Source organism: Pan troglodytes, chromosome X (assembly GCF_028858775.2).
Source record: "Pan troglodytes isolate AG18354 chromosome X, NHGRI_mPanTro3-v2.0_pri, whole genome shotgun sequence".
Taxonomy (NCBI): domain Eukaryota; kingdom Metazoa; phylum Chordata; class Mammalia; order Primates; family Hominidae; genus Pan; species Pan troglodytes.
This window is the reverse complement of record NC_072421.2, coordinates 15,159,856-15,179,840: the sequence shown is the minus strand read 5'-3', so window position 1 is coordinate 15,179,840 and position 19,985 is coordinate 15,159,856. Positions and strand designations below refer to the sequence as shown.

General features: G+C 39.1%; 1 protein-coding gene across 4 annotated transcripts in view; it reads right to left on the bottom strand.

The window, feature by feature from the left end:
• Window positions 1-19,985, bottom strand: part of GLRA2 (glycine receptor alpha 2) — a 204,384-nt gene that overhangs the window by 134,667 nt on the left and 49,732 nt on the right. For all 4 annotated transcript variants that reach the window (XM_009438789.4, XM_001137132.5, XM_001137046.6 and 1 more), the window contains one exon: window positions 17,817-18,040. In XM_009438789.4, coding sequence (XP_009437064.1) covers window positions 17,817-18,040 — 224 coding nt within the window. The remainder of the gene's footprint in view (window positions 1-17,816; window positions 18,041-19,985) is intronic.

The window sequence follows — 19,985 nt, the reverse complement described above, 5'->3', positions numbered from 1 at the left end:
ATTCCTATTTTAAAGGCAAAGAATAGAGCAAAGCAAAGAAAGTCCGTCTCCCAAAATCTCACCTTTCCTGCCCTTTCCCTTTCTTACTACTTTCCTATTGAGTTCACCTTGCTCATAAAACCATCTCTTGGGTTTATACCTCACTTAAAATTTAAATGACTGATAGATGCAGACACTGTAAACTATTTCAGTTACCTTTACAGTTGTTAAATCAAATATTGCAATTTTTATATTTTTTATTTATTTTTCTTCCCTACTACAATGCAAGATTTATGAAGGCTGAACCCCTGTCTCTGCTTAGACCAGAGTAGGTATCCAAGAAATATTTATTGAACAAATTAATGAATCAGTATCCTAAAATTTGTGTGAGAATTTCAGGCTTTTATTCTGTGGAAATGGGAAAGGTTAAAGGATTTAGAAGGGACGAGGCCAGTCATCAGAGTCCACAGGATGCTGCTAAATTACAGGACTGTCAAAGCTTGCCTGGTGCCTCCGCTAAGTTGCTGGCAGATTCTCACTAGAAATAAAACAAATCAAGTTAAAGGAATGCCAGGAAGCCTGGCTGACTTGTCCTGGAACCTTGGTCAACTAGTTAGGGCCATGGCTGGGGCTATTTTCACATTGCTAGAAGAATGTAAATTAATCATTTAACATTACAATGTTATGGCAGACAGAAAGCTGCTTGACTCATAAAGCAAATACTGGTTCATAAGGAACTTAGAATTAGAACTCGGAGTTCATTCCCAATGAAACTCTTGAGGGAAAAATACCATTTGAAGAGAAGATGAATTTTCAGGTACAAATACAAATTTTAATGAGTGATCTGCTTCCCTAAAGCAAGGATTGACAACATGCTATTTTTGGAGAGTTAATTCTAATGATTACAATAGTTTCTCTTGTTTAGAGAGGAAGGACAAGAGGATGTTTCTGTGTCTTTCAGGACGAACAAGAGAGTCTTGGGGGTATTGCTGTTCCTCTGTTGAGACCACATTTATCTCTCTTTATGCAGCACACCACAAACTTTCAGTGGCACATGGACACATCTGGGGGCTGGAACCTATGGTGCTCCTTTAGGATGAAAATACTTAGGCAAACTAAAAATTAAAGTGATGGTGATAATAGTATTAATAATCATAATTCTCAGAACACCTGCTGTGGGTCAAGCATTCTTATTATTTTATAATCACTGAGTATTATCACACAAGGCAGACAGTGTTACCTCCATTTTTGAGATAAGCAAATTGAAGCTCACAGAGTTTAAGCTTTGTTCCCAAAGTCATAAAACCAGTAAGCAACCGAAGTTAGATTTGAATACAGCTTTAACCGACATCAAATTCCCTTTATTATTTCCCACTCTATCACATTTCACATTTCCTCCTTAGGAAAATAATCTGTTACCAATTTATTATCCTCTTTTGTCTATGAAGCCAGCAGAGTTGGTCATAGACACCTTAGTTGCCTTGTACCTGCTCAGGGATACCCCTTTCATTTTTCCTCAGACACCCAGAATTCTCATGGCTTGTTGTTTTAAAAACTCCTCCAGCCTCTCCCGGCAACCCAGAAACCTGGGTGATAGACCTGGCTTACCCATAAAGAGCTATTTGATCTTGACTAAATCTCTGGGCCTCCCCCAGCAAACATCCCCATCCTGCTCAACATCTCTGTGATTATAAACTATAAGTGAAGGCAACCAGCTTGAAGGATTTCCTCTTATAGGTAAATTTACCCTCTTGAATACGATGAAAACTTTAAGTGCAAGTAACACTTCTTAAAATAGGAACTTCTTGGCAATCTGGGCAGATAGGTGAGACATTTATTGCTTCCATAGGGCTTTGTCATCCAACATCCTAGAACACTATTCACTCTTTCACTGAGAACATAAGGAAGGCCTTCCTGTACCATGTTGATCCGTTGAATCTTTCCTCCCAGTTGTACCTTGAAATTTCTGAACCATGTGACATTCTAGTGTCAGGGAGATTTGACAGGATGCATCAAGTATCAAACAAGAGTGTCATCTTAACCCACCTAGACCTTAAGTGAAATTAGCCTGGGGGCAAGTTAGAAGTCAAGTTAAAAGTGCATCATTAATACAGCCCACACATGGAGAGAGGGAGGGAAGATTAGGAAATCACTGGGATAAAAAAACACCGCTAGGCTGGTTGTCTGATCAAACATCTTTTAGTATAGTGGGTTTCAGTCTATGGTGGGCATAAGCATTGTCTTATGGGCTTGGTTAGAATGCAGATTATCAGGCCCTCTTGATAAGCAGCCCAGGTTACACCAATGCTGGTTTCCTGGAGCACACTTTAAGGAGTACTACTTCAGCATATCCCGAGGGATGACTTTGATTTCTGTCAATGTGATAGACAAAAAGGAGAAGGTTTTAAGAAAGAGGTCTATAATTTTTCAGTAACAGTAGCACTCCTTTGGGAAATATTATTATTATTATTTTTTTCTTTTTGAGACAGAGTCTCGCTCTGTCACCCAGGCTGGAGTGCAGTGGCATGATCTCGGCTCACAGCAACCTCCACCTCCCGAGTTCAAGCGATTCTCCTCCCTCAGCCTCTCGACATTAGGGTAGGACAGTTAGCCTCAAGTAGGCTGCTAAGTGATTGGACTAGGGGTAATGATACAAGTTGGGGGTGTTAATCATGGGCTTCAGTCACATTGGAGAGGTATACTGGTTAAGTCAGGGCAGTGAAGCCAAAATCAGTCCACTGGCAACCAAGAATATGGTAGATGTGGCTAGGAAACTGGGAGAGCTGCTAAGAGGGTTAGGAGGACAGTTTCTAGGTAAGATAGAGAAGAAGCCAAGACCATCATGCCTTTTAACACATGCCAGTGTGCAAAGGCCAAAAGTAGGCAGTGAACTCTACTCAGGGCGATGGCAGCATATCAGATTACTGTCTCTGATGTCTGGAAAATAGGCCACCAAGAAATTTCAAAAGAAGTTAGGGAGGTGGCTGCAACCTGCATTGAATGAACCACAACAAAAATTTTAGGAAATCTCATGGTACTGGTCATAAAGAACAGAGTACATGGGAAGACTAGCTCTAGGTCCTATTGTGGAGGGATTGGTGTTAAGCAGGACTGCATCTGGGCTGTAACTTAGTATTATACATCCATTCAGCAATATTTTGGCAAATATTTATTGGGCACCAGGCACCAGACACTTAAAATAAGACAGTGTGTCTCTTGAAGGAGATCACAACTTAATATCAGAATTGCAGATATGTATCCTAATAGTTTCAATTTATTATTGAACTTTTCGAAGTTGTTTCCAACTCTCCCACTTAAACAATACTTTTGATGATGTGAATCAGACACACGTGAACAGAATCAAGTAAAGGACCTTTAATTACTCCCTTGGGGCCCAGATAAGCACTCACAGTGATCGGGTAGAGCAGGTTATCTATTCTTACATACCTGGATCCTTAGAGGGCCCTTTTGGTCTATCAGAGAAGCATGCCTTGATGCTCCTGAATTGAACCTGAGGTACCCACATGAGGATCTTTATTCACAGAAAACAAAAGGAATTGGTCCAAGTCTGGTTAGGCAGGCAAGGAATGAAATTTTTTAACTTACCATTTCTGAAAGCTCTGTGATTAAATGGCTACTTTGAACTTACATCATGTAACGCATAGAGAGAGTCCTGCCTACTCCAGCCCTGAGCTTGGCACCTGGGAAGACTTTCCACCTAATCAAAGTTTGAAAAATTAATGGTGTATAAATTGTCGGGAGTTCCACAAAGGTCCCAATATATCCTTGCTCAAACACCTTCCAACTCTTAGCTGCTATATATAATAAATAAATACACATTTAGCTAAAGGCTTCTTTGACTATTAAGATGCAAAGCTAGGAAGAGAAATGTGTTTCAAGTACTGTTACTCATTTCCTTCTTTGTGTAAATAAATTGATAGATTCCCAGATTCCGTATTGATATCTCCAAGGGCAGACTGTCATACTAAGAAAATCAAAGGGAAAGATGAAACTAGATGAAAAACAGGGCTCAGAACAGTGTGGCTGGGCACCAGAGACACATCATTTTTTCAATATTGTCTAAGGCTGGACCTAAATCCCAGGTTGTTTCTAAGCTGTATGGTTAGACTCTTTCCTCTCTATTAATTCCAAATAAGCACTTTTGCTGTTTTTTCTTTTTTTTTTTTTTTTTCCTGTTGACCTTGGGATGTAGAGGAGATAAATGGCAACACTGCTTGGCTCATTAGCTGTTCTCCTCTCCCCTGACTAAAATCCCAGTGGCTGAGTAGGAAGGTCCATGTTTACCAAATATTATAAAGGCATCATAAAAAATACCCATATGCATTGAGCAATAGTAGCTGGGAAGGACAAAAATACAATATCTGTTCCCATCTGTGTGTGGTCCTTTCAGAAAGTGTGCACACATATGGTTGGCCCATGTTAATTAAGTCCAAATGTGGATTGGATTCAACTTGGAGAGCAACTGATAAATCTGCAGCTAAAATTTTCCCAAATGCTTTGATATTTCCTGGATGAAAATGTTTTGAAGGTGTTGAATAGAAGAGGGATAAATTGAACACCATCAGAGGAAGGAACTCAAATTACCAAAGATTTAAATAATCAATACTCCCCCACATCTTAGTTACATTTTACATTTCAAAGTCATTTCACATCTAGTATTTATATATCCAAACATTGGTGAAGGTAAAATGTAGCCTGCACATTGAAATAATGAGAACTGCCTTTTTCATTGTTACTATGCGTCTAGTATTACAGCTATTTAATCGTGGCATTGAGGTGAAGAAAGGGAGAAAGTTACTGTACAGTGTAGCAATTTTTAAAATGTTTTGAGTTCATTTTACTTTAAAAAAAAGGGGGAAGAGAACACGTGTAAGCATGCTTATGAACTGCAGATACCGTTTTGAGAAAACCAAAGTAACCTTGTACCTGTTGACAACTGAGGGCGAAATTGTGTTACCTGGCTGATATTTTACTGCGTTAAAAAGACTTCCACCGTGGTAACTGATGGAGACTTACTGACCACTGTTTCTGGTGGCAAAGGTTGGAGAGAGAATGGAGTTCTGGTCAGTTGATAGGATGGTCCATCCTTGACTGGATAACACTTTGAAACCAAGCATAATTCCTCAGTTTACTTTTAACAAGCAGCTAAAGGGGAGGAACAGCATCAGCTAAACTATTATCTGAAAGTAGATGCAACTGTCACCTCTGTTGTGAGCTACATGTCTCCCAAAAAGAGGAAACTCAAGGCAAGGAGAGTATCCATCTGCTTTGGACTAAGTGTGGAAAGTGAGTGGAGCCTGAATGGTACAAGTATGTCCATACGTATGTGTTAAGGAAGGTAAGGGGCGTTGTCGCCCTTACTTCCACCCTTTTATCCTACAGCCAACTCAGGGATAATTAAGACATTCATTGAACATTTATTGTGAATCTGGAACTGAGAAAAACTGCAGGTCAAAGAAAGGTTAAATGACTTTTTATGGTCATTTAGTAAAATTGGATTTGAATCCAAGTATTCCTGACCCTCAGAACTGACATTTGTCCCACCCCAATAGAATTCTGTCTTTAATCCCCTAGCGTACTTTTTGCTTTCTATCCTTCATCTGACTGCTCAAGTTTAGCAAAATATCCATACTAAAATGAAACATCAAATAAAACCTTTATTTTATTGTCATTTGAAATAACCAATCAATCAGAAATGAGATGGCTTTGCTCTGAGAGTATGTCTCATGTGGAACTTCACATAATTGTATTAATATACGTACTTAATAATCTTTTAATGACTGTCCAATGATAAATATCGTATCCTCTTTGATACAGATGTTGGTTTGTAATTTTAAACACCACAAGCGAGAAGAAACTTGTTGGAGAGACTGCTGAGATACGCAGATGGACACATTTTTTTTTCCATTTTAAAATAAAGTACCTTTTCCTTTGGATTATGTGCTGTGAGAATGCACTAAAGTAATTCATATGTTTCATAAGAGCCATGGTGATATTATGCATGTTTATTTTGGTATTAATGTCATCCAGGGAGCCTTTCAAAGCAGTAGTGTGGACCAGGTAGAAGCCCACATTAATGTAAGTTGAGCACCCTCACCAGAACCTCTGGTTTTCCTTTGGCTTTCTGCCATGAGAAAGTTCAGGTGATGAGTAATAATAGCAGACTAGCTCTTCAACTCTGCTGGCTCAAACCTACCACATGATTCCTTTAGTCTACATATTCAGTCAATTATTTTCCCAGCCAACCATCTTTGTGTAATTGTCTAAAAGTATATAAACCTATGTTTCATGAACATATTCTAAAATAATAGTTCACAGATATTCCTGGTGATTGAATCAGAGGGTACAAATGATCTAGTTTACGACTGGGAAGTTTCTCAGGGCACTTGATACTGAGTATTTGTCATTGTGTAAACTATATGTTGAATTTTTCTTTTTTTGAGACAGAGTCTCACTTTGTCATCAAGGCCGGAGTGCAGTGGCATGATCTTGGCTCACTACAGCCTCGACTTCCTGGGCTCAAGCTATCCTCCTGCCTCAGCCCCCTAAGTAGCTGGGACTACAAACACACGCCACCAAGCCCAGCTAGTTTTTTTGTATTTTTTGTAGGGATGGGGTTTTGCCATGTTGCTCAGGCTTGTCTTGAACTCCTGAGCTAAAGTGATACACCCTCCTCAGCCTCCCAAGTGCTAAGATTGCAGGTGTGAGCCACTGTGCCCAGCCATGTTGAATGTTTTAATGCTGCCTCTTAAATTACAGGTAGTCCAAACCTCCCTAACCTACTCCAAAATCAGGTTCCTCTTCTCAGGAGTTGTATATTTAATTCAGGAGAAAAGGGTTCAAAGATCCAAGTAGTTTAAGACAGGCACCTTGAAATTCTGAATCTCCTCTGCTGACTCAAGCCCTAAGGGACATGAAGAATGCACTCTTATTTACTCATCAGGAAAGTGTTTTGTGGTTTGGGAAGGAGAGGGACGTTATTTTGAGTTACAGACTTATAATAGTGCTAGAAGGAGCCTCATACTTGGTCTAAGTGTCTGGTTCAGTCTCATTTTATAGAGGAAACTGAGACCCAGAATGATAAACTTATGGAGCTGGAAACGCTGTTCTATGATCCTGGGAGATACAGTAAATGATGAAAGGAAGTGTGGAGATCACAATGCCCTGAGCCATCTTCTCAATATTCTGTTCTTTGTACCATTGCCTGAAGAGCAAACTGATGAATGTTAATGAAATGTAAGGTTACCTCTAAATGGAAGAAAACCTACTGGTTGCTATTGCTAGTCCAGTCATGTAAACAGTTAAGGACAAGTGGTCATGCTAGCTGCCATGTATTTCACTGATCAAGTCTCTCCTTTCCTCCAAACAAGCATAAGATCTGTAATGGTTAATATTGAGTGTCAAATTGATTGGATTGAAGGATGCAAAGTATTGTTCCTGGGTATGTCTATGAGGGTGTTGCCAAAAGAGATTAACATTTGAGTCAGTGGACTGGGAGAGGCAGACCCACCCTCAATCTGGCTAGGCACATCATCTAATCAGCTGCCAGCATGGCTAGAATAAAGCAGGCAGGAGAAGATGGAAGAGCCAACTTGCTGAGTCTTCCGGTCTTCATCTTTCTCCTGTGCTAGATGTTTCCTGCCTTCGAACATCAGACTCCAAGTCTTCAGCTTTTGGACTCTTGGGCTCACACCAGTGGTTTGCCAGGGGCTCTTGGGCCTTTGGCCACAGGCTAAAGGCTGCACTGTCGGCTTCCCTACTTTTGAGGTTTTGGGACTCAGACTGATCCACCACTGGCTTCCTTGTTCCTCAACTTGCAGACAGCCTATCATGGGACTCTACCTTGTGATGGTGTGAGTCAGTCAGTTCTCCTTAATAAACTCCCTTTCATAAATATATGTAATATGTAACTTGTAGTTCTGTCCCTCTAGGGAACCCTGACTAATACAAGATCCTTACTCTGTTGTGTCTGAACCAATATTAGGTCCCATAGTGTTTGTGTATTTCTAACCTGAGCAGGAGCTCAACAAAGCTTTCCATACTTTATGAGAGTCTGTCATACATACAACACACTTTCTGGACCTTCATATTTCTACCCTCAGCTATACCTTTTTAAAGAGCCCCTCTCCAAAAATAGCCCCTCCACACCACAGCTCCTGCTGAATCCACTAGCATATGTGCATGCCAGTGCTTCCCACCCTCCCGACCTTGCTCGCCTCTAGGAAGAATGGAATCATTGTGGTTTCCATGGCATTTCCCAGCACTTCTCTGAAGACTGCTTAATTCTGATGTGGACGCTTATGTTACAGACATTAATTACTTAAGTCACAATACTAATGAGGATTTGGACACAGAGTTAGAAAATGAGAATGTAATTTTGCCTGGATTATAGAACATAAAGATAAATAATGGTCCAAATATGCACAGCGAAAAGAAATCATAGTTTTTCATAGCTGCCTTCTAATAGAAAATACGGGCTTATGTGTCTCATCAAAATTGAGAGTAAGGTAATCAAAGCAACACCACTGGCAACATTTAAGGCAGGTCTCAGTTCATTGTACATTTTATTTTTGGCTCTGACATCTAAATAGAGAATGTCCTTATTCCCTATGCCATAAAAAAATATATAACTAAAGTTAGAATCTTTTGAAGTTCTTGCATCAGACTATAGGATGAGTCAAGGATGGGAGGCCATGTGAGAAAAGCTAGCCTTTTATGTATGTGGGTAGAGTTGGTCATTAGACAAGATTGTTTGGAGGAACACCGTTGGATGTCTGTCTAGAAATCTGCACTATACCTACTCTCAGTGGTGCCTGTAATCTATCATCAGAGGGAAAAGCATGTCAATCCCCAAGAGTTCTCTATTACAACTCAAGTACTACTGGGAAGGCAGAATACTGAATTATCAACACCCAGAATTGCAAATAGAATCAAAAGGGATTAACAAGCAAATCACCTCCAATGCCATAAAGTTTTAGGTGCCAATAAGTTTTAGGTCAGATAAAGGTTGATGATGAGGTAAACAGATGCTTTGGTGATATGGGGTGCTATTGTTGAGGGGCAATTTTATAATTATTTATGGTTTATTAGACGGTAGTATGAGGCCCCCAGATAACTGGTCAGTTTAATAACACACTGAAAGCAAACAATATTTCCTTAATCACTTCACCTTTAGGCATACCCATTCTGGAGGCATGCAGTAAATCTGGAAACAAAGCTCAAACTCTTAACAGTTGGAGGGTCATAGCTTCTTTAATAAAGATAAGGACCTCTTCCTCTAAACAAACAAACAAAAAATAGCTTAAATAACCTAATGCACAAAATATGCATATATATATACATATATATACACATATATACACACATATACATACACACACATATATATGTGTATATATATAGTGTATATATATACACATGTGTATATATATACATATATATGTGTATATATATACACACACATATATATATATATATTTTGAGATAGAGTCTCGCTCTGTTGCCCAGGCTGGAGTGCAGTGGCACAATCTCTGCTCACTGCAGCCTCCACCTCCTGAGTTCCAGTGATTCTCCTGTCTCAGCCTCCTGAGTAGCTGGGACTACAGGCACCCGACAACATGCCCGGCTAATTTTTGTACTTTTTTCTTTTTTTTTAGTAGAGATGGGGTTTCACCATGTTGGCCAGGATGGTCTCGATCTCCTGACCTCGTGATCCACCCATCTCGGCCTCCCAAAGTGCTGGGATTACAGGCATGAGCCACCGCGCCCTGCCAAAATATGCATATATTTTGAGGAAGGTTCAAGCAAAACCATATGATCATCCCAATAGACACAGAAAAATCTTTTGATAAAATTCAAAATCCTTTCATGGTAACAACCATCAACAGACTAGGAATCAAAGGAACATCGCTCAAAATAATAAGAGCAATCTATGACAAACCCACAGTCAACGTTATACTGGATGGCAAAAGCTGGAAGCATTCCCCTTGAGAACTGGAACAAGACAAGGATGTCCTCTGTCACCACTCCTATTAAACATAATACTGGAAGTCCTAGCCAGAGCAATCAGGCAAGAGAAAGAAATAAAAGGCATCTAAATAGGAAGAGAGGAACTGAAACTATTTCTCTTAGCTAATGATATGATTCTATACCTAGAAAACCCTAAAGACTCAGCCAAAAGGCTCCTAAATTGATAAATGACTTTAGTACAATTTTAGGACACAAAATCAATGTACAAAAATCAGTAGCATTTCTATACACCAATAACATTCCAGCTGAGAGTAAAATTAAGAACACAATACCATTTGCAATAACTACAAAAAAAATGAAATACTTAGGAATACAGCTAACCAAGGAGGAGAAAGATCCCTACAAGAACTACAAAAAAAATGAAATACTTAGGAATACAGCTAACCAAGGAGGAGAAAGATCTCTACAAGAACTACAAAACACTGCTGAAGGAAATCAGAGATGACACAACTAAATGGAAAAACAACCCATGCTCATACATTTGAAGAATGTCATTAAAATAGTCATACTGCCCAAAGCAATTTACAGATTCAATGCTATTCCTATCAAACTAACAATGTCATTTTTCACACAATTAGAAAAAAAAACTATTCTAAAATTCATACAGAACCAAAAAAGAGCCCAGATAACCAAAGCAATCCTAAGCAAAAAGAAGAAAGCTGGAGGCATCACACTACCCAAGCTCAAACTGTACTATAAGGCTACAGTAATAAAAACAACATGGTACTGGTACAAAAACAGACACATAGACCAATGGAACAGAATAGAGAACCCAGAAATAAAGCCACACACAACCAGCTGATCTTTGACAAAACAAGCTGGGGAAAGGACTCCTTTTCCCAAAAAATGGTGCTGGAATGACTAGCTAGCCATATGCAGAAGAATGAAACTGGACTACCACCTTTTACTATATACAAAAATTAAATCTAGATGGATTAAAGATTTAAGTGTATGGCCTCAAACTATAAAAATCCTAGACAGGGCTGAGCATAGTGGCTCATGCCTGTAATCCCAACACTTTGGGAGGCTGAGGTGGGCAGATCACTTGTCGGGAGTTCGAGACCAGCCTGGCCAACATGGAGAAACCCTGTCTCTACTAAAACTACAAAAATTAGTTGGGCATGGTGGCATGCACATATAATCCAAGCTACTTGGCAGGCTGAGGCAAGAAAATCACTTGAACCCAGGAATGGAGTTGTCAGTGAGCCAAGATCACACCACTGCACTCCAGCCTGGGTGACAGAGTGAGATGTTGTCTCAAAAGAAAAAAAAAAAAATCCTAGACAGAAGCTAGGAAACACCATTCTTGACACTGGCCTTGGAAAATTATTTTTAGACAAGTCCCCAAAAGCAATTATAACAAAAACAAAAGTTGCCAAATGGGACTTAATTAAACCAAAGAGCTTCTTCACAGCAAAAGAAATTATCAATAGAGTAAACAGACAAGTTACAGAATAGAAGAAAATGTTCACAAACTATGCATCTGATAAAAGCCTAATATCCAGAATCTATAGGGAACTTAAGCCAATCAATAAGCAAAAAACAAATAGCCCCATTAAAAATGGGCAAAAGACATGAACAGACACTTCTCAAAAGAAGACATACACATGGTCAACAAACATAGGAGAAAATGTTCATCATTACTGGTCATTAGAGAAATGCAAATCAAAACCACAATGAGATACCATCTCACACCAGTCAGAATGGCTATTATCAAAAAGTCAAAAAGCAACAGATACTGCAAGGCTGCAGAGAAAAGCAAACACAAACTGTTGGTGGGAATGTAAATCAGTTCAGGCACTGTGGAAAGTAGTTTGGAGATGTCTCAAATAACTTAAAACAGAGATACTATTCGACCCAGCAATCCCATTCCTGGGTGTGTACCCCAAAGAAAATAAATTGTTCTACAAAAGACACATGAAATTGTATGTTCATCACAGCACTATCCACAATAGCAGACATGGAACCAGCCTAGCTGCCCATCAATGGTAGATTAAAGAAAATGTGATACATATATACCATAGAATACTACGCAGCCATAAAAAAGCATGAAATGATGCCCTTTGCTGCAACATGAATTGTGTGTGTTTGTGTCTTTGGACTTGGGTTGAAGTAAATGAGGAATTAATGTGGGGGTAGGAAATGACAACACTGAAACAGAAGTTAAGAGCTCTGATTCTTGTCCTAGCTTTCCTACTTACTAGCTCCATTGTGACGTCCTTATCAACAAAACAAGGGTGTTGGATTAGATATTTTACAAGGTAACTTCAAATTTAAAAAAAATCCTTCTATAAAAGTCATATTTCTGACTAAATTCTCAGAAGCAATGGGATTTTTAAAAAGAAGACAATATCAGCAAAGATACTGTGGGCACGTGAGACGAGCTGTTCTTCAAAAATGCTACCTTCTCCTTTTTTCTTTCATGTTGTCCACCATATCCCATGATGTCCTGACCTTTATTCCAACTCATAATATTAAATTCAACAAATATTGTTTAAACAATAATATGTACAACCTTCAAGACTCACCTCACTATTTCAGTATGGATTCAAGTATGGATTCATTGTAAGTAATGTGAATTTAGAATTTGACTCTCTCTGAATTTAGAATTTGACTCTTTCCCCATCCCAGATGAAGGACCACATCTTACTCAGTACTTGATCTTTATTCTCTGGATTATTGACTTTCTCTGAAGAAGGTTTACAAATCAAAATGTATACTCTTGTCAGAGATGATCAATAATTAATGGAGCAGGTCAACAAACAACTTAGGAAAAAACAGAGAGTAAGATAAAACATTAGAGAATGAATATTAAAGAAAAATGGACAGAAATGGATTTGGTGCTTTTTCATCAACAAAGATTGTGTCCTACATCACTGGATAAAAGGTTTATTAACACTGAGATAAGGCCTTTCCTTCCTATTTAAAAGATTTGTTTGAATTTTAGTCAAGGTACCCCAAGTGTTCATAAGGATGACACTTACGGAGTTCTGGTCTACTGCCTTCTCTTTTTTTTTAGACCCCTACCTTTTGGAATACAAATATATGAAGTATTAGGAAAGGTGATCTTGCTTGTTATGAAATCAGTGGACTGTATATTTCTATATTTGTTTTGTTTGACAATCAAAACCTTGGGCTTTGGTGTCCATATAGAGTTAATTCTACCCCTACACCTACAAAGCCAAGAAAAGCATGAAATTTTTCCCAGATTAAATGCAATTGATATTTGCTTTAGGTTTCAGGAAAATGCAAATACAGAGTATCAAGACAGAACATTAGTTTTTAAAATGTGGACCACATGCTTACATAATTAAATAATTGCTTAAGTATTTACTGTGTATGTGGAGACAGTTTTAGGGTTTTTATTTGGTACTTCTAGCCCCTTCCTTGTATCTTTCCCAACCTTTCTTCATTCTATCCCATTTCTCCTCTTAGGAATCCAGTATGTTCATCCTCAGAAATAAATTTTATATCAGCTCTTTAGAGTTTAGTATGGATTTAAGCCAGTGGATTTCCTCTCCTGGGAGTATTTGTGTTGTAAACCTGAGTATGCAGGGAAATTACTTTCTAATGGAACTTCAGCAGGAACTTTTCAGCACCTTTAAGACATGGACACAACTGTACCCCCCTTGGCCTTAAATTTGAGTCAAACCTGCAGCTGGGCATATATTAGCATTAGTTACTCCTTGACCTCTAGTTAAATTGAGCCCACTGACAAACAGGACTGTGGATGCCAACTGCCAAATTCTGACAATATTTTGATCACATACTTCATTTGCAAAATTAGAGCCACTTTTGTTTTCCTTGTTTCCTATTTATTCCTATTACTTAATTTATCATGCATCCACCTGCCTTGTTAGACTGAAGTCATTCCAGGGGAAAGACCACATCTTACTTAGTTCTGGATCTCTAGACCCAGTACAGTATCTGGTTCATCAAAAGCCCTTCTAGGCAAATAATTAGATTCTTGCAGTTCAAATCTCCGAACAGCTTGTATTTTCTTAAAATGATATCCCCAATTCTCCTTTACCAAGGTTTTTTATTTTGATTTCAGAAAATACTCACAATGAAAGAAAAGTATAAAATAGCCTGCCACAGGACAATCGCCACCTAATCCAAAACAGTTGTTAGGGCATTTCAGGGCCTGTAATGTGCTATGCTTGGGAACCAGAGATACAAGAATTGCCTCTGGGTCTAGGCTTGGGAGCATCATATTCTTCATGATTCTAGAACGTAAAGACCTTCACAAAACAGCAAGAAAGCAACAACAGCAACTACAATCTGATTTTATTTCAGCAGTGTGTGATGCCTGGTATTCATTAGAGCAAATGCCACCCAAGGCCTGGAGGATTAGCTGGGGCAGCTGATGCTCTGTGCTGCTTTTTATAACTCTCCTTCCTAGCACCACACTCCACATATGTCCCATTTTCTCAGGTCCGATCAATTTATGTTGTGCTCAGTACTGCATTTTACACCAACCAAACACATCACCATGGAGAACGTTTTGTGTTTCCTTAAAAATGAATGGTCATTGGGGGAAGTTTCCTGGTTTTCTGTGCAAGCAGTGACTTTGCCGCTTTTTACAAATGAGCAGCTTCTCTTATTCCACAAGACATTGGGGCTGTCAGCCATCAGCATGCTGTGAAATTACTAGGTATAAGAATGGAATTTACAATACAGAACCAAATCATATATAGAGTTGTCAAATGAGGTGATGATGGTGAGTCTGCAAACTTGGAAAAATTATTTGCAAGGAGACTAGCTGTGTACTTTTTTGGTAATAAATTTATATAGCGAAAGGGGGCATTCTGTTAAGGACCTTTAAATGCCAATACTTTATTCAATGCCAATACTTTATTCAATGTACTGTCTCTCATATACAGTACATTGTCCTAGACATTTGGTAGATGTTACAAAAAAGACAAAAACCAAATATCTTGAATTGAAAGAGCTAAGAGCTTACTACTGAAAAGGAACATTAATTTTTCTAAACGCTGATTTTAGGTTCAGGGATACATGTGCAGGTTTCTTGTATAGGTAAATTGCATGTCATCGGGGTTTGGTGTACAGATTATTTCACCACCCAGGCAATAAGCATAGTACCCTATAAGGCAGTTTTTTGATTCTCGTCCTCCTCTTTCCCTCTACCCTCAAGTAGGCCCCAGTGTCTGTTGTTCCCTTCTTTGTGTCCATATATATTCAATGCTTAGTTCCCACTTATAAGTAAGAACATGCAGCGTTCGTACTGCATGTTCAATTGAACAGTACTGTACTATTCTATACTATTCACTGAACAGTATTCTTCTGTTCCTGTGTTAGTTCACTTAGGATAATGCCCTCCAGTTCCAACCATGTTGCTGCAAAGGATATGATCTCATTCTTTTTTATGTCTGTGTAGTATTCCATGGTGTATAGTGCCAGTTTTTGTTTTGTTTTGTTTTTTGTTTTTGTTTGTTGAGACAGAGTCTCACTCTGTCACCCAGGCTGGAGTGCAGTGGCACTATCTCGGCTCACTGCCACCTCCGCCTCCCAGGTTCAAGCGATTCTCCTGCCTTAGCCTCCTGAGTAGTTGGGACTACAGGCACGTACCACCATGCCCGGCTAATTTTTTATATTTTTTAGTAGAGACGGGGTTTCACCATATTGGCCAGGCTGGTCTTGAACTCCTGACCTCGTGATCCACCCATTTCGGCCTCCCAAAGTGCTGGGATTACAGGCGTGACCCACGGCGCCCAGCCGCCACATTTTCTTTATCTAGTCTACCACTGATGGACATTTAGGTTGATTCTGTGTCTTTGCTATTGTGAATAGTGCTGCAATGAGCATACATACACGTGCATGTGTCTTTATGGTAGAATGATTTATATTCCTTTGGGTATATATCCAATAATGGGATTGCCTGTTCAAATGGTAATTCTGCTTTGTTTGAGAAATTGCCAAACTGCTTTCCACAATGGCTGAACTAATTTACATTCCCACCAGCAGTGTATAAGTGTTCCGTTTTCTCTGTGACCTCACCAGCATGTGTTATTTTTTGACTTTTTAATAATAGCCATTCTGACTGGTGTGAGATGGTGTCTCATTGTGGTTTTTATTTGCATTTTTCTAATGATTAGAGATGTTGAGCATTAAAAAAAAAGAACTTATTTTAAAATACAGATAGCCATTATTTTATTTATCAAACATTTACTCTGTGTCAGGCACTGCAGCAAGTATTTTTAATATATCTTATATCAAGGGTTGGCAAACTACAGCCAAAGGGCCAAATCCAGTCCACCATCTATTTTTGTAAATAATATTTTATTGAGACACAGCCATGTCCAATTGTTTGCATATTACCTATGGCTGCTTTTGAGCTATAATGATAGAGTTGAGTAGTTGCAACAGAGGCAATCTGGTCTGCAACATTTAAGATAATATCTGGCCCTTTACAGAAAATATTTGCTGACCACTACATTACTCATTCACACAAGAATATACAGAGATAAACATGGAGTTTCCCGTTTTAAAATTAAGGTAACTGAGGGTTATAGATTACATAACTTAGTAAGTGGCAAAGCTTGGATTTGATTCTAGATTTGTCTAATTCCAGAAATCCATGTTTTTATGCTATACTCATGAACAGCAGTAACCAAAATAATAAGGCAGGAAAAAATAAGAGCCTTACAGAGTCACAGATAAACTGCTATTAGATAGCAAAGACTTGGAACCAACCCAAATGTCCAACAATGATAGACTGGATTAAGAAAATGTGGCACATATACACCATGGAATACTATGCAGCCATAAAAAATGATGAGTTCACGTCCTCTGTAGGGACATGGATGAAATTGGAAATCATCATTCTCAGTAAACTATCGCAAGAAGAAAAAACCAAACACCGCATATTCTCACTCATAGGTGGGAATTAAACAATGAGAACACATGGACACAGGAAGGGGAACATCACACTCTGGGGACTGTTGTGGGGGGGGAGGGGGAGGGATAGCATTGGGAGATATACCTAATGCTAGATGACAAGTTAGTGGGTGCAGCGCACCAGCATGGCACATGTATACATATGTAACTAACCTGCACAATGTGCACATGTACCCTAAAACTTAAAGTATAATAAAAAAATATATGGAAAAAAAAAAGAAACTGCTATTAGAGTTCAGAAAAGGGGGAGATTATTTTGAGCCTAGAGTGATAACACTTCTGGAGAAGATCATATTTGAATATAAAAGCAAAAATGGATCTCAGGAATTGTCTGTCCCAGGCCCAAGTCCGAGAAAAGTTAAGAGATCAAGGTCACGTGTTTACTTAGAAGCAAAGCTGACATTGGAACCAGGTTTCCATGTATCCAGCTATAAGTATGTTGTTAATGACTATGCTGAGCTATTGAATTTGTGTGTGTGTGTGTGTGTGTGTGTGTGTGTGTGTGTGTGCATGCTTGAATGTTACAGAATGGCAGAATTATTGAAATGAGATTTTGTATATTATGCTTAATTGCAATTGAACGGAATAGCCTGTACTTCCTTTACTGAAGCAATCAGGAACACATTTGTGCAGGTGATTACACAATACCATTAACCATGTACCATCCTACCAAATACATTTTTGTTATGGAGAATCACATTTATGAGACCAAAGGGACTTCTGACACTCTCCACCAACTTTAAGATTCAAATGATAAACAAGAAACCACAAAAGTCAAATATTCATATACATCCCACCCTGCAGAATCAGGCAGCTCTACATTAGCGGAGAAATGGAGATGCGAACATGTGCAGCCCATGGAGGCTTACCTGATACTGTAGAGCACTTTGCCATTTTTCGAAATCCGTAGCAATTTGTTGTCAGTGGTGACATCGTGGAAGTTGGCACCCTTCTCATTGGCAAAGAACAAATCTGGTTTCCAAATGGAGTCTAGCATGGATGGGTCCAAGTCCAGGGAGTCATCTGGGTACTCACTGTACGCCAGCCGTGAATCATTCCACTGTTGTCTCAGAAAAATATTCACTCGGTAGTCCTACAGAAATGCCGTGGACAAGTGTTACTGATTACCCTGGCACAGGAGTTCTATTTGCATTTCTCTCTCATTCTTCTCCCTGATTTGATACAGCTTTGGTGTCCGAGTAAACCAAACTGTGTATACCTTGGTCAAAATAAACCATTTAGTTCTATTAGGAGAGGGGACAAAAGGGAGAAAGAAAAAGGAAGATTCAACCAAACCAGAACACCAATAAAACGGGTTGACTTGGTTGAATTTTTTAGTGTTTGAATTATTCATTTTGGGATGAAATAATACTAAAGCTGATTTTGCTACAGAAAAAGGTAAACAATGAACACGGAAATCAGTCTGTCATGGCAGATTGTCAAATAAAACTGATTTATTTTCCAAATCAGAAATCACATGATCTCTGATCCCTTTCTGCTGAGATGCTCTGGGCAGAAGGAAACCCACTGCATAATTTGAGTAGTGAAAATCTTATAAAACTATGACATGATGGGGCAATATTTTAAAATTTATCAACGTAAACATTAAGATCTTTCATGTTGACAAAATATTTTCCTTGCAGCTACTTACTTTTGAAATTCTTATCATTTTGTCTGAATGTGTTGTATCTACACTAGCCAACTTGATGCTTTATCCAGAGATGTTTCACGTTCTCAATCAGAACACTGTGGGAGACTTAGGTACACCCCTGGCATTCCCATTTGGTCTGGGAATTTTCTTCTGTTAATGAATAGCTTGGGTGCAGTGACTGCTCTCCTGGGGACTTCTACTCAAAGACCTTAGGTTCATTGAAAGTACTACTTCACTTGATAATCTGGACTCCGATTGAGGCTTCAACAGTATTCCCTAACCAAGCCAGTCTGTGGTTTCAGAGCTAGTAGTTATCCACTATTGCTACGTGTGACCACAAGTGTGATATATACTAATTCATTATTACTCTCTTTCCTTTACATTTTTTACCCTTACTTGCTCCATCTCCACATATTTGGCAACTGGATTTTTGGTCATTGTTTACGTTACTCTAATGGTGACTAACTTGTCCTGGTTTGCCTGAGAACTTCCCAATTTTGGCCCCAAAACTCTCACATCCAGGGAACTTCCTCAGTTTAGGCAAATTGGGATAGTTGGTCACTCTACTGGGAGTCACTCTACTCTGGAGACCATTTCAGGATGGCAAGTTTGGGCGAATTCCCCCAGGATCAAAAGGGAAAAAAATAATTAAGTTGTAAAGGGTGTATGGGTGTATGGAAAAAAGCTTCAATACAGTTTTTGTTTTTGTTTTTCTTTTTTACCTATTTACTAAACTATACAAATTCCCATGACTTATTTTCAAATACATTCATCCTGATGATCAAGTTCATAGAGCATTTTGGAGGCAGTAGCTCTTGGGAAGAGTGCCCAAAGTAGGCCTAATCTCAAGTCTGTGCGAGCTTTAATATGGGAAAGCTAACCTTGAGTTTGAAGTTATAGGGGGCAGTTACTTTATGATAAATTGAGGCTTTACCATTGCACTGCTAATTTAGAGACCAAGGTCACCTTATATATTTGTTTAAAAAATGTCAGACTTGGCCCAGGTGCTGTGGCTCATGCCTGTAATCCCAGCACTTTGGGAGGCTGAAGTGGGTGCATCACCTGAGGTCAGGTGTTCGAGACCAGCCTGGCCAGCATGGTGAAACACCGTCTCTACTAAAAATACAAAAATTAGCCAGGTGTGCTGGTGCATGCCTGTAGACCCAGCTACTCAGGAGGCTGAAGTGGGAGAATTGCTTGAACCCAGGAGACGCAGGTTGCGGTGAGTGGAGATTGCACCACTGCACTCCAGCCTGGGCAACAGAGGGAGACTCCATTTAAAAAAAAAAAAAAGTCAGGCTTGTAATAGATTCTTGATTCTTCCTTAGGAAGTCAGAAATAAGAAATGTAGCTACCTGCTATCCCTGATAAGTTAGCATCTTCTTAT